The sequence below is a fragment of the Haematobia irritans genome, chromosome 4 (assembly GCF_050003625.1).
Source record: "Haematobia irritans isolate KBUSLIRL chromosome 4, ASM5000362v1, whole genome shotgun sequence".
NCBI classification, from domain to species: Eukaryota; Metazoa; Arthropoda; class Insecta; order Diptera; family Muscidae; genus Haematobia; species Haematobia irritans.
The window spans coordinates 88,026,034-88,042,830 of record NC_134400.1 but is presented as its reverse complement, the minus strand read 5'-3'; the positions used below and the strand labels follow the sequence as shown (position 1 = coordinate 88,042,830).

General features: G+C 33.5%; 1 protein-coding gene across 2 annotated transcripts in view; it reads right to left on the bottom strand.

Annotated features, from left to right (window-relative positions):
- Lmpt (four and a half LIM domains protein limpet) overlaps positions 1 to 16,797 on the bottom strand; it is a 539,983-nt gene that overhangs the window by 325,469 nt on the left and 197,717 nt on the right. The window contains exon 1 of one of the 2 annotated variants that reach the window (XM_075308101.1): positions 8,403 to 8,810. The exons of the other annotated variant lie outside the window; for it this stretch is intronic. Within the exon in view, the coding sequence (XP_075164216.1) occupies positions 8,403 to 8,704 (302 nt within the window). The 5' untranslated portion in view covers positions 8,705 to 8,810. Of the gene's footprint in view, positions 1 to 8,402; positions 8,811 to 16,797 lie in introns of those variants that run through there. 2 annotated transcript variants of the gene reach the window in all.

Sequence of the window (16,797 nt, the reverse complement as noted above, 5' to 3'; positions counted from 1 at the left end):
TTGTATATAGAATAATATGTGAATCACTTTGAAAAATATATGAATTTTTATTGATAACCTCAAAGGTGGGGGCTATGACCAGAACCTAAACTAAATGTGATCAATTTAACAAATTTATTAGCCACTCAGTTGTGAGAACTGTAAGTTTCAAAAAATAAGAAAATTATGGAAAACGGATTTTTCTTTACAGGTTGAGATATACAAAATATACGTATGTATATATATTTTTTTAATTGGGAATAAAGCTTAAGACCCTAGCAGTCAAAGCTTACATTTATAATTATAATTTTATTGTAAATGTAATTAATCGATAAATAAATAAATTTATTGAGAATAATTTGTTTTTTAATTAAAATATTGATAGGGGTAATTAACACTATAATTAAACATCAATCATTTTATTCAACTGACTCTATTTTGTGGTTCGTTTAAAATGTTATTTGCCAGTCAATTTTTAAATTATTTTGGTGATCATTTTGTTCTGTGTACCTCATACGGTATACAGAAAAATTATTACCACCACATTACTTCCAGTGCAGATTTTTTAAGGCTGAAATACTCCGAAAAAAACATTACTTAAAAAAAGTTTAACTAAATTTTCCAGTCATTCAAATATTTTAGTATAATATTGTTTATAGGCACCGGTCCACCCTTATGTAAAAGTGCAAAATATATCTCATCAGTTTCAAGCGAAGATGAATTATGAAAAATGTAAATGAAATTATTTCGCAAGTCATAATCCATTCCCGTAATAAATAAACCTCATCCTCTTTCATCAGCATTGGAATATGGACCTGTTCTTTTTCTTCTTCTATTTTTGCTTCGGATTTTGATTAATGACCAACCATTATTTCTGTAACCTGTAGCTTTAAATATGGAATATAAGTTCGAATAAATTCATTACAATTAATGATGAATAGCAACATTGCAAAGTAAAATTGTTACCTTGAAAAGTACCCTAGTCCACACACCTTTGAATAATTGGTTTTCCTACACTGATAGAAAAAATTTCGTAATGTTAACCAAGTTTTTCATTACAATGGGCCAAAGAAAGAATTTCATAAATATAATGAAACTTTTCGTTATTGTAATGCTTTCTCTATTAAATAACGAAATGTTTAATTCGATGAATGAAGACTTTCTTAGATAGTACTGAATTGGGTCGTTTTAAATTTAAGTTTTGGACGATTAAATGGACGATAAAAACAAGAATAAACAAGTATATAGCCGTAAGTTCGGCCAGGCCGAAGGTTATGTGCCCTCCACACACAAAAAAATAAAATATGAATTTGTACATAAATTTGTACATTTTTATAAATTTATGGACTTTTTCATAAAAAATATGTACACTTACATAATATATTGTCTTCGTAAATACGTGTTGTGAAATTATGAACTTTTTAATAATATATATGGACGGTTTCATAAAATCAATGAAACTTTACTTAATATATCAAAAAATACTGGTTTTCTCTTAGCGTGAGAGAACCACCATAGAGAGAACCACCATAGAGTTACTCTCATATGTAACAATAAAAGCATATAATACGAGACAAAAAAAAACGAAATATAACGTTTTGAAGGCAACATGTGTGTTTGAGTTTTTCAGTACAGTTTGAGTCGCCGTCGCGATTCGAAGAATTTTTTTTTTGCTGTAAAAAATTGACAAAAAACAATATTAAATGACAAAAAACAATATTAAATAAAATTATGTTCTATACTGGTTGGATTATAATGCGGTTTTTAGTAAATGGGTTCATACATTTTGACCAATTATGCAGGCATTAAGAATCAGGGGAAAAATCCATAAGCGTAGGAAGGCCTCTGGGGAGGGGGCTTAGACCCCCCCAGAAAAATTTTAGCCCCCCCCCAGAATTTGAAACTTTATTTATGATTTTCCGTTTTTCAATAAATGTCAAGAGTTTTTTTTTAATTTTTATAAAAATTAAACAAGTATAACAATCGCACAAAAACTTTCCGCTTAAGACTTTCATGAACAATCGAATTACTTGGGTTGTGGTAGCAGTTGCCGATGGCAATGTCTGAAGTCTGATATTTATGTAATAAATCTGTGGTTGAACTTATGATTGATTTAGTTTAGTCAATTTAATTAAAAAATAGTAATTGATATTAAAACTATTCTTTCATAAATCTTAATAATGCTGCGAAAAAGCGTTGCCAAAAAGGTAGTGAAAATGTTCTTTTTGGGTCTAGAAGTGGTTGCAATGAATTTGCATCACTTCTTAAGGTGAGATCCGAATTCAGTGTTTTGAATGTGAATTAAAAAATTTTGTGATATTTTCCCAAATAAATAATTTTTATATATTGTTTTTATGATTTTTAATGCATTCTGACGCTTGTTTGAAACGTTTTCCTCGAATAATTTCCAAAATTATCGATTTTTCTATAATGGATTTAGCAGTTTTGTGGCAAAATTTGAATAATTTGTACCAATTTATTTATTCTTACTCTTTTTTTTAACTATTTGAAAAAAAAAAGAAAACAAAAAATTACACATTAAAATATGAAAAAAATGAAGTAAAAAACTTCCTGTGTAGTTGAAATAATTGAGGACATTTTTGGAAGTACTTTTAAAGTTGTGCCTTTAGAACAATTCACAATTTTTTTACTGGGAAAAGTGTGGAACTACTTTTAGTTGCTTTATTATAAATTAATTGTCGAATTATTTTGATGTCTAATTTTTTATTCAATTTTATGAAATACAACATTAATTGAACCTATAAGTTCAGTCTATAAATTTTTAGCTAGGGGGGCTATAGCCCCCCCTAGGAAAACTGTCTAGCTACGCTAATGGAAAAATCTAAAAGAAAAGTTACATGTATTGCATGACGCTTTTAGTATATATTATGGAAAATTACATATTTTTCAATGGCGAAAAATATGTATACTTCATTTATAACATTAAAAACTCCATTCATATTATGTATACACTCGTAGCCAATGAAAACCTGTATTTTTTATTTTATGAATTGTTTTCATATAATTTATGAATCCCGTGTTTGGAAAATTTTTGTGAATACTATTCATAAAATAAATGTAGAAGTTTTTTGTGTGCACCATGGATTGCGTAGAAACTTCTACTGAAGACTGTCATCCACAATCGAATTACGTGGCTTGCGGTATCACTTGCCAATGGCAAGGTATCTTAAAACTTCCTAACACCGTCTTCTAAATTGCAAGGTAGTCCATATGTGGTATATATTAAACTAAAAAAGGCCGATTAAATACGCATATTATTAAGTTTGACAAAATTTTCTATAGAAATAAAATTTTGATAAAAGTTTCTATAGAAATAAAATTTTGAAAAAATAAAATTTTGATAACATTTTCTATAGAAGTAAAATTTGGACAACATTTTTTATAGAAATAAAATTTTAACAAAATTTTCTATAGAAATAAAATTTTGTCAAAATTTTCTATAGAAATAAAATTTGGACAACATTCTCTATAGAATTAAAATTTTGACAACATTTTCTATACACGCAAAAAAATAATTCTTTCCTCCCAAACGAAATTTTAGACAAACAAAGTTCGTTTCTCATTTGCTTTTCGCTGTAAGGAAGTGTATTTGGAAGAAAAGCATATACTTTTTGTGATAAACGTTTATTCTTTTCCAGGATGTAAAAACAATTTCATAAAGACTAGCTCAAAAAAAACATTATTTTCTTGCTAATTGCATTGTCCCTCACATCTTTCTCACATCCACGAGGATTTTTAGTTCTTAACACCTTTTCCTGTAATACCAACAATGTAGAAGAAATTATACGATTTTATAAATTTTTAAAATTTTTTTTACCTTTCGCCTGGACGGAGAATCGAACCGCGGACCATGCACTTTGTAAGCCAACACACTAACCACTGAGCTATGTACCTGTTATGGCGATCAATAGATAAATATCCATATAAGTTATATTTATATAGCATAGCTTGCGGCGCCCACGAACCGAAACAAACATTTAGTTTGGCACCGTGGAGCAGTGGTTGCTACGTCCGACTTGCATGCCAAGGGTCGTGGGTTCGATCCCTGCTTCGACCAAAGTTTTTTTTGTTTTTTTTTTACATATATTCCAGATATGTTCGGAAGATTCCGAAAAAATGTTCAACATTACATTGTACTATATTAAATTTTGAACTGTAAAATGTGTCTTATTAAAGACCTAAAGTCAGAAAAGAACAGTGTTTGATATAAACGAAATGGACTGTGTTGTTATTTCAAAAATAACTTTTTTTATTGAAAAAATAAAAATTTTGTAACAAACGAATTTTTTTGGTGATAAAAGTTTAAAATTTTCGAAGCAATTCAAAAAACTCTAACAAAAGAAAAACGTTTTCGGTACACGTTTTCCAAACGTTTTTTTTCTTTGCGTGTAGAAATAAAATTTTACCAAAATTTTCTATAGAAATAAAATTTGACAAAATTTTCTATAGGAGTAAAATTTTGAGAAAATTTTCCATAAAAATAAAATCTTGACAAAATTTTCTGTAGAAATAAAATGTTGGTAGGTTATTTTTGGCTCGAGTGGCAACAATGATGATCGGATGAATTTTGCTTCTTCAAGAGGGTCCTGAGATTAAATCTGGGGAACGGTTTATATGGGGGCTATATATAATTATGGACCGATATGGACCAATTCTTGCGTGTTTGTTAGAGACCACATGCTAACACCACGTTCCAAATTTCAACCGGATCGGATGAATTTTGCTCCGCCAAGAAACTCCGGAGGACAAATCTGGGGATCGGTTTATATGGGGGCTATATATAATTATGGACCGATATGGACCAATTCTTGCATGGTTGTTAGAGACCATATACTAACACCATGTATCAAATTTCAACCGGATCGGATAAATATTGCTCCTGCAAGAGGCTCCGGAGGTCGAATCTGGGGATCGGTTTATATGGGGGCTATATATAATTATGGACCGATATGGACCAATTTTTGCATGGTTGTTAGAGACCATATACTAACACCACGTACCAAATATCAACCGGATCGGATGAATTTTGCTCCTGTAAGAGGCTCCGGAGTTCAAATCTGGGGATCGGTTTATATGGGGGCTATATATAATTATAGACCGATATGGACCAATTTTTGCATGGTTGTTAGAGACTATATACCAACACCATGTCCCAAATTTCTGCCGGATCGGATGAAATTCAAAATTCGGATGAAAGTCGATAGCTTGTTTCGTTCGGAAGTTAGAGTGACTCAGAATTTAACCACGACCCAGAAAATATATATACTTTATGGGGTCTTAGAGCAGTATTTCGATGTGTTACAAATGGAATGACAAAGTTAATATACCCCCATCCTATGGTGGAGGGTATAAAAATTGCATCACTGCTGGGATTTGTACCTGGAAGAAGACGAGATATAGTCACATAGTGTCTTTCATAATAATGCTCAGCCATTTCCGAACGCCTGTCGGTGAACACATTTTTGTGATCAAAGTCTAGGTCGCACTTTTAGTCCAATCGACTTAAAATTTGATACATGTATCTGTTTTGGGTCAGAATAACATAGAACCCAATTGATTTTGGGAAAATCGTTTCAGATTTGTAGTAGAGGTGTGCACGTGACACGAAATTGTCGTGACTCACGCTTGAGTCACGCTCCTGTCAACGGCGTGAGTGTGCGTGAGCGTGATTAACAAACCAAAATGTCGTGCGTGAGTCACGAAAATAATATATTCGTGAGTGTGCGTGATATTTTAGTGCGTGAGTGTGCGTGAGTACAAGTTTTATTTTCGTGAGTGTGCGTGAGACCTACCAAACAATATCGTACGTGAGTGTGCGTGAGTAAGATATTTCCGTCGTGAGAGTGCGTGAGCGCGAGTAAAATATTACTCACGTGCACACCTCTAATTTGTATATATAGCTCCCATAAATATCTTTCGCCCGATATGCACTTATATGACCCCAAAAGACTGATATTTACACAGATTTGATATTTACACAGATTTGCAATTGATAGTACTGTAAAGTGCGCCAATTGGTTGAAATCGGTTCAAATTTGGATATAGCTTCCATTTATATCTTTCGCCCGATATGACCAATGAGACCATAATTTTACTCCGATTTAGGTGAATCTTTGCGCAGGGAGTAGAATTAACATTCTAGCTATACATGCCAAATTTGAAAAAAAAAAACAAGTATATACGGCCGTAAGTTCGGCCAGGCCGAAGCTTATGTACCCTCCATCATGGATTGCGTAGAAACTTCTTCTAAACACTGCCATCCACAATCGAATTACTTAAGTTGCGGTAACGCTTGCCGATGGCAAGGTATCTTAACACCTCCTAACACCATCTTCTAAATTGTATGTAAGTCCATACGTGGTATATATTAAATCAAAAAAGATCGATCCAATACGTATATAATTCAGTTTGACAAAGTAGACATAAAATTTTGACAGAATTTTCTACAGAAATAAAATTTTAACAAAATTTTCTATAGAAATAAAATTTACACAAAATTTTCTATAGAAATAAAAATTTTGACAAAATTTTCTATAGAAAGCAAATTTTGACAAAAATTTCTACAGAAATTAAATTTTAACAAAATTTTCTATAGAAATAAACTTTTGACAAAATATTCTATAGAAATAAAATCTTGGTAGATTATTTGTGGCTCGAGTGGCAACCATGATTATGAACCAAATAAAATTTGAACAAAATTTTCTATAGAAATAAAATTTTGACAAAATTTTCTATAGAAATAAAATTTTGACAAAATTTTCTATAGAAATAAAATCTTGACAATTATGAAAATTTTATTATGAACCGAATAAAATTTTAACAAAATTTTCTCTAGAAATAAAATTTTGACAAAATTTTCTATATAAATAAAATTTTGGTAGATTATTTTTGGCTCTAGTGGCAACCATGATTATGAACCGATATGGACCAATTTGTGTGATTGGACCAATTTTGGTATGGTTGTTAGCGACCATATACTAACACCACGTTCCTAATTTGAAACGGATCGGATGAATTTTGCTCCTCCAAGAGGCTCCGATATGGACCAATTCTGGCACGGTTGTTAAAGATCATATACTAACACCATGTTCAAAATTACAACCGGATTGGATGAAATTTGCTTCTCTTGGAGACTTCGCAAGCCAAATCTGGGGATTGGTTTATGTGGGGGCTATATATAATTATGGACCGATGTGGACCAATTTTTGCATGATTGTTAGAGACCATATACCAACACCATGTACCAAATTTCAGCCGGATCGGATGAAATATGCTTCTCTTAGAGGCTCCACAAGCCAAATCTGGGGATCGGTTTATATGGGGGCTATATATAATTAAGGACCGATATGGACCAATTTTTGCATGGTTGTTAGAGACCATATACCAACATCATGTACCAAATTTCAGCCGGATCGGATGAAATTTGATTATCTTTGAGGCTCCGCAAGCCAAATCTGGGGATCGGTTTATATGGGGGCTATATATAATTATGGACCGATGTGGACCAATTTTTGCATGGTTGTTAGAGACCATATACCAACATCATGTACCAAATTTCAGCCAGATCGGATGAAATTTGCTTATCTTTGAGGCTCCGCAAGCCAAATCTGGGGATCGGTTTATATGGGGGCTATATATAATTATGGACCGATGTGGACCAATTTTTGTATGGTTGTTAGAGACCATATACCAACACCATATACCAAATTTCAGCCGGATCGGATGAAATATGGTTCAGTTAGAGGCTCCACAAGCCAAATCTGAGGGTCCCTTTATATGGGGGCTATACGCAAAAGTGGACCGATATGGCCCATTTTCAATACCATCCGACCTACATCGATAACAACTACTTGTGCCAAGCTTGTTTCGTTCGGAAGTTAGCGTGATTTCAACAGACGGACGGACGGACATGCTTAGATCGACTCAGAATTTCACCACGACCCAGATTATATATACTTTATGGGGTCTTAGACCAATATTTCGATGTGTTACAAACGGAATTACAAAGTTAATATACCCCCATCCTATGATGGAGGGTATAAAAACGGTAAAGATTTATATCCATATACACCCATAAAAAAAATCATGAACGGCGTACACGTTTCAAAACTGATCCTTGGACGAAACCGTGAACATTCCATTTTGATATTTCGTGGCCGTTTCCGTTTCATTTTGTTACCGTCCGTTCACGATTTTGGAACGTAATTTTTTTCTATAGGTATCTAAAAGTGGTGCAGGTTATAATATAGTCGGCCCGACTTTAGACTTTTCTTATTTGTGTTTTTTGTTTGTGAATTTGTCTGTCCACATACTGCATACTCGAATATATTTTTTTCGATTTGGAAACTTACAACATGTGATAATAGCTTCTTAATTCATAAGTTTACAGATCCGTTACTTACTTTTCACACTTTGGGTCATCAACACCTGTAGAGCAATTTGGGTTATTACCATTACAGCAGTTTAAGTTCATATTCGTCCCGGATGATTTTTTTCGCCTTATGGCCAAATGACGTTCACGCGTGGGAAATTTTGGTTGTTTACGTATGAGGATCGGTTGCACTTGGTACTCATTGCGATTTACATTCATTACACAATTCATATCTTCGGTAGGTGGTTCACTACTCGTATTGTAAAACAAATGGTTTGATGAGATTTGGAATGGTGGCTGGTCTATGGCAAATTTATTTGGATTCGATCGCATTTCCTATTTGGCGATACTTTGCACTTCAATTTTATTGCACTGATTCATTAAATTTTTTCTTTGCACAAACACTTGGAGGTAAAACTAAAATTTCTGATCACTTTCACTTCAACTCGTAGCAGGTTTAAAATACACACTGACGGCATAAGAGAATTTCAAAGACCGGGTTTAAATTTGTTTTGAGTAACAAAGACGAAATAATTATATTGCGGCATCACAAAATTCTGTCCCCTGCTTCGGTTTAGAGATAAGAACAAATCATTTTTTTGTGTGTGACAAACAGGGTTTGACGTGCATAACTTCAATGTTTCGGTTTCAGAAATCATATGATAGCTGCAATGCACAGTGTTTCAAGGCAAGTTTTTGTAGGATATCCGGAAAAATTAGCAATTTTTGTTTAGCTAAACCAAGCCAAAAATTATTTTTTGGTACGTAGAGAATTGAATTTTACGTCAAAGTAGAAAGTATAAGTAAATAAAAGTGTATAAAACCGGTCAAAGCGTAGACAGACAGTGGCTTTTTTGTTGGGTAGTTAAATGTGAATAAATTTTTCGTTTCTCGTACCATTGATTATTACCGTGATACTGGCAATGCTGTATCGCATCCAAATAGTGGACGAAAACAAAACGATAATAACATCAGAAATTATCCCATAAGTGAAGGCCAGATTTGATCGAAATCTACGCCGCAGTGACAGAACTGAATATATACGAGAACGTATGCAACACATATTGAAAATCGGCTTGAATTAAGACCATTAATTCCAACATCAGTGTCGCCAGTATTTTTCTGGACCTTGTCCCCAAGTTATGACATTTTCGTTCCAAAAATACCCAATTTAAATAAAAAATTAATTGATCTAATTCAAAATTAATTGATACTATTAATTTTTGTTTCAATTAAAAACATTGTTGAGTCAATTAAATTTTTAATAGAATATTTTTTAAAACTCAATTAAGACTGCAAAAAATTTTGTGAATTTTTTTCTGTGTTCGAAACAAAACACCAGGAGACCGGTGATCATCTTCCAAATGCTTGAGATATCAAAATGGGAATTCGGTTACCATGTGTTTATGAACGAAAATTAATTTCTAAATACGCAAGTAATAACATTGGGTGATAGATTAATATGAAGGTGATCCATTTTCATCATTTCTGCATTTATGGGATATATTGCCCACTGATAAGAGGGCAACATTTAGGCCAGCGTCCTCACAAAATGATGTAGCAATTGTAGAAATGTCTTAGCCAAGCTGAGTAAATTTCTAAATCAAAATAAAATGCTATGCCCGTTACAAAATTAAATGATTCACTTTTATTTTGCATTTTGACGATTCGCTGTGCTTATGTTTTAATAATGTAGAAATTTCATGTTAGTTTATTATACTGTGCCGTTTTCAAAGAAATCGTCAATCGTCGGAATCCCCAACACAGAAATCTAGTACCCGTCAAATAAAAAATATCCCCAATTTTAGCAAAAAAACCCAATAAACTTTTTTAACTGGCTTGGCATCGATCTTTCGAATAGACCATTCCTATAAGGAATTGTCATTAAGTATATTGCTTTGAGTCACTGTGCATTGGCAAATGACACCACTCTATAGTTCATCAATACAATATCTACGTACGTTCTCGATGAGTAACGAATGCAATGTCAACAATGAGGCTAATATAAGAGTTAAATACAAATTCTCTCAGGTTCAATACACTGAAGAGCTGATAAGATAAGAATTTAATTCCGATCTTTTTTTGAATGCATGCCCTCTTTTTATTTAAGGTTCTCTCACACTCGTTCTCTTTTGATTGCTTGTACTCTCTGCTCCCTTTACAATTATTATTTTTTACAGATATAACGCAATTGCGAAAGTCAAAACATGGATAACAACAATTTCAAGGGGATTTCAGGTAATTTGAAATTACAATGATTGTGTTAAGGCCATTTAATTTTGTTTTTATTTATTTTTTATTGCAAATTTCTTAATTTTATTTGAATACGAAGTTAGACAAATAAGTATTAGGGGTTTCTCAGACAATCGATGTTAATAACCGGCCGCACAAATATCAACTAACCACAAGCGTAAGGCCGATGTATTTTCGATATTATAATCAGAGTTTTTAACTGCAATTTTTTTAGCCATAAAGACAAAGTCTAAGCTGTTGCTATTGCTTTCGTTTGTCTGCGTTGTGTTGTCATTTGAAAACAACAACAACAAACGCTAGCTTAGACATCTCCATTAATGCTCTCACAATTATTTTCATCGGTCAAAGCTCAGTTTTATTGTAGGGTTGCCGTAGTCAAAAAATTAAAAATATTAAAAGGCCGAAATTGTTTCACTTTCTAAAATCTATTCACAATGCAAAATATTTGCAACTAAAGATTGAACTCTTGCTCATTTCGAAATCGTATTTTATCCGATTGTTGTATTTATATTAGGTTCTATAAAGAGATCCGCTTTTTTATTTTTTGATATTTTGCCACCTTTTTCCGACATTTGGAAAAAAATAAAGAAAATAAAGAAAAATTCCCTCTTTTTTCTTGAAATTTTCAGGGAACGTTGGGGGTAATCACTAGAAAAAAGATCCCTACCTTTTTCGATATTTAACCGGGGAGAGGGACTTCTCCTTGCCCGACATTTTGTAACATTACATGTTTTGATATTTGACTGGGGAAGTGAACGTTCCGTTTTTAAAAGAATAGAGCAACATCTAAACTTCTCAAATTTACTTTAAATTTATAAGGAAAAGTTCCACTAAACTTGGGAGCCACCGTGGTGCAATGGTTAGCATGCCCACCTTGCATAAACAAGGTCTTGGGTTCGATTCCAGCTTCGACCGAACACCAAAAAGTTTTTCAGCGGTGGATTATTCCACCTCAGTAATGCTGCTGACATTTCTGAGTGTTTCAAAGCTTCTCGAAGTGGTTTCACTGCAATGTGGAACGCCGTTCGGACTCGGCTATAAGAAGGAGGTCACTTGTCATTGATTTAATTAAAAGAGTGCTTAATTTAAGGTAAGATGAACTAAATATCCTTTTTAATAGTGAAAATTTTTCTATTTGCTTGGAATTTATAGGGAAAGTGGGGAGGATATGAAATTAATATATGGTATGTGATGTTTTAATATCCGGTTTCAATATCCCCTTGACCGAAGTTGGAAGGGTGAAATTCTAAAATGTATGACTTTTTAATAAATATCCCAGCAAAAAAAGAGCTTCCAAAAACGTAGTTGTGTATGCAATTTGTAAAGTGGTGCAAACTTGGATCATCTCCAATTTTACTCTATTTCTGGATACTCTATACCTGGAGCCACCGTGGTGCAATGGTTAGCATGCCCGCCTTGCATACACAAGGTCGTGGGTTCGATTCCTGCTACGACCGAACACCAAAAAGTTTTTCAGCGGTGGATTATCCCACCTCAGTAATGCTGGTGACATTTCTGAGGGTTTCAAAGCTTCTCTAAGTGGTTTCACTGCAATGTGGAACGCCGTTCGGACTCGGCTATAAAAAGGAGGTCCCTTGTCATTGAGCTTAACATGGAATCGGGCAGCACTCAGTGATAAGAGAGAAGTTCACCACTGTGGTATCACAATGGACTGAATAGGCTAAGTGAGCCTGATACATCGGGCTGCCACATAACCTAACCTAACCTGGATCCTTTGCATTGCTTTAGAAGTTGTGCCTTAGAAGTTCATTTGGATGAAGAAATTAAAACAAAAAAATATGAAACAAAATTTTTTTCACTTTTTATATCTTTAGGTTTTAGTCCAGAGTCCAGCTCGGAGTACCTTTTTATTTTTATCAGTATTTTTTGTAAAACTTTTATTTTCTTATCTAATTTTTACACATTGAAAAACTTCTTCTACCGGGGGTTGAACCTGGGTTTGTTTGCACCATAACAGAATGCTCCAGCACACTCAGCCACAAACGCCATTGAAAACGATGCATCAAAACGTCTATTCAAATGGTTTTAATATGAACCTAATATGACACCATGGCATGACATTCTAACTACTTCTTGAGATGTTCTTAATTTTTTCTATCAAATATTTTTCGAAAAAATGTTTGTTTTCTATGTTATTCATCGTTTTTATTTTGTTATTTTCAGCAGATGTTTTTGTAAAAATATAATTTTCTTCCATTAAAAATCAACAAAAACTTAACAATTATCGGAATTTGCAAAATCTTATCAAAAGAACTTCCATGGAACGGCACAGGTTCAAATCCCAGCGGGCATGAAATTTAATTTTGTTTATTATTGTTTTTATTGATTTTTCTATTTTTGTTTTTGTGAAAAAAAAACGTAAATTTTCACTTAAAATAGCCTAATTTAGTACTTTCTAATACTTGTCCAAAAGGACTGCATTGAAAGTTGAAAACATCGATGTGGGATTTCGGGATGCACTTTTAAAGAAACGTTTGTAGAGCAACTTCCAATTTTTGTTTTTTTTTTTTTGCTGAGATTATGTAAAATAAGATATTTGTTCAGAGTCGATAGGAATGTACAGTGAAACCTCTCAAAATTGGACACCCACAGGCACAACCTTATGAGAGATTAGTTTTAATGTGTTAATATAGCATACGTCTCACCAAAGTTGTCCACTTTTGAGAGATGTTCGCTTTTCAGAGTGTCCAATTTTTAGAGGTTTCACTGTATATTACATTTATAATATAAACTATTTCATACATTTTATGTACACATTCATAGCCTTTATAAACTCTATCATTGTAAAATTTTTGTGAACACTATAAATGAATTATTTGTTTGTGTGCAGTTCCTCCCCCTAAGCTCGTAAAAGGTATAACAACGCAAGAATGAGGTTTGTGTTTATGAAACACCACTGTGCGATTGGGGGCGCTTTTTGTGTTGTAAACCTGACCATGTTTGATATGCATACCGGAATACTAATGAAGATAGCAACATTGTCACGCTTGCCAAAGGCCTCTCCATTTCAATGGATGGAATGGATGAGACAGTTTTCAAAATTCATGGAGCAACACCACAATTGAGTGCACTCAATTGACTAGTTGAGGGTGTATAAATTTGCAATCACTGACCACTTTGCCTCTTTGAAATGCAAATTAGCAGCACTTGGTCATCTCTGCTGTTTGTATGTCTCAGTCAGGGAAATCAATGTCACTGTCAAACATCAGACATCATCGAAAATGTCATTATACTGTCTGAAATTAGGTCTGAATATTTGATATTCTGAAAAGGCAAAATTAGTGCTAACGCCTCCCAAGACAGTTCAACGAATTGACAACGAATAAAACACCGAAAATTGTTGTTTGTTTTGTGTGAGCCATCAATTTGTTTATTGCGATTTAAAACAATTTGAACAATAAACAAAACAATGCGATGCGATGCTACGAAAATAAACAACCAGAGAAAAATATAAACGATGGCATATAAAACGGTGATCTTCTTAAATGCCACAGACACATTAGCGTCAGACATTATCGTACACGAGTTAGGCATGTCTGCTGACAGATATCGAAATTCAGGACTAGCCATTTTGGACATATCGATTGGCAGTATTGTTTAATCTTTTTCGTGGTGTTATTCTTTTGGTTAATAAACAAATTTCGAGTTTCAATGACCAAAAGGAAAAATAATTGCAATTATTTTTAGCTCGAGATTTGTGGGAAAACAAAAAAATATATATTTATGAATAATCCTAGTCACCATTTAGACAACAGTTCACATTAACTTTTTCTTTCAATGAAATTGAATTTATTTACTAAAATATCATTAAATTAATGTCATTCAATTTATTTAAATTACATAAAACAAGTATATACAGCACTAAGTTCGGCCGGGCCGAATCTTAAATACCCACCACCATGAACCAAATATTAGGGTTTCCTTTGAAATTTCAGGAGGGCTTGAGGACACATCCCTAAGATAAATTTAAAGATTTCACCTATGAGGACTATATCAGATTCTGGATTTATAAGAACCATTTCTGTTTGAGTTTTAGAGGAATCATTAACATCTCTTGTAAGTGTGCAAGAAAATTATAAAATAACGTCTTGATTTGAAATCTTAAATCCGTAGAAGTAAAACCTGGAAATTTTACATTGAGTTTCAAGCAATTTTCATGATCAGTGCGCCTTCTACACGCGTTTTTGTTAGCCTAAAATACCAGAATATTTACAATTTCAGGCAAATCAGATAAAAACTACGGTTTCTAGAAACCCAAGGAGTTAAATCGGGAGATCGTTTTTATGGTGGCTATACTAAAATATGGACATATACTCACCGTTTTCGGCACACCTCTTTATGACCCGAAAATACCTCTAGATTTCCAATTTCAGGAAAATAGGATAAAAACTTCGGAATCTAGAAGCCCAAGAAGTAAAATCGGGAAATCGGTCTCTATGGGGGCTACACCAAAATATGGACCGATACTCACCATTTCCGGCACACCTCTTTATGGTCCTAAAATACCTCTAGATTTCCAATTTCAGACAAATTGGATAAAAACTACGGTTTCTATAAGCCCAAGAACCCAAATTGGGAGGTCGTTTTATATGGGGACCATACCAAAACATGGACCGATACTCACAATTTCTGGCACACGTGTTTGTGGTCCTACAATACCTCTAGATTTCCAATTTCAGGTAAATTGAATACAAACTGCGGCTTCTATAAGCCCAAGAAGTAAAATCGGGAGATCGGTTTATATGGGGGCTATACCAAAATATGGACCGATACTCACAATTTTTGGCACACGTATTTGTGGTCCTACAAGACCTCTAGATTTCCAATTTCAGGTAAATTGAATACAAACTGCGGTTTCTATAAGCCCAAGAAGTAAAATCGGGAATCGGTCTATGTGGGGGCTATACCAAAACATGGACCGATACTCAGCATTTTTGGCACAAATCTTTATGGTCATAAAATACCTCTAGATTTCAAATTTCAGGCAAATTGGATAAAAATTACGATTTCTATAAGCCCAAGACCCCGAATCGGGAGGTCGGTTTATATGGAGACTATATCAAAACCTGGACCGATATAGCCCATCTTCGAACTTGACCTGCCTGCAGACAAAAGACGAGTTTGTGTAAAATTTCAGCACGATTGCTTCATTATTGAAGACTGTAGCGTGATTACAACAGACAGACAGACGGACATCGTTATATCGTCTTAGAATTTCTCCCTGATCAAGAATATATATACTTTATATAGTCGGAAATCGATATTTCGCGTTGTTACAAACGGAATGACAAACTTATTATACCCCCGTCACCATTCTATGGTGGTGGGTATAATTAAATGAAATTAATTTATTTTAATTTAAATTCATTTATTTTTTCCCGGGTAGGGAGAAAGCTTTATACATCTGACAGTTTGTTCACCCGTATGCTGGACACCATAAATATTACGTCTGCCCACCTTAGGCTGCTGGAATATTTGCATGGGCTGCCGGAGGTAAGACGAAGGCCCTCGTTTGTTCTCTGAAGCTTGTCGCTGCACACAAAAAAATTTTTTTCTGATTCACGAAATTAATTGAACCAATGTTTTCAATCACAGAAATGATAGTATAAATTAAAACAAGTATATACGGCCGTAAGTTCGGCCAGGCCAAAGCTTATGTACCCTCCATCATGGATTGCGTAGAAACTTCATCTAAACCCTGCCATCCACAATCGAATTACTTAAGTTGCGGTAACGCTTGCCGATGGCAAGGTATCTTAAAACCTCCTAACACCATCTTTTAAATTGTATGTAAGTCCATACGTGGTATATATTAAATCAAAAAAGATCGATCCAATACGTATATAAGTCAGTTTGACAAAGTAGATATAAAATTTTGACAAAATTTTCTACAGAAATAAAATTTTAACAAAATTTTCTATAGAAATAAAATTTTCACAAAATTTTCTATAGAAATAAACTTTTGACAAAATTTTCTATAGAAATAAAATCTTGGTAGGTTATTTTTGGCTCGAGTGGCAACCTGATTATGAACCGAATAAAATTTGAACAAAGTTTTCTATAGAAATAAAATTTTGATAAAATTTTCTATAGAAATAAAATTTTGACAATGATGAAAATTTTATTATGAACCGAATAAAATTTGAACAAAA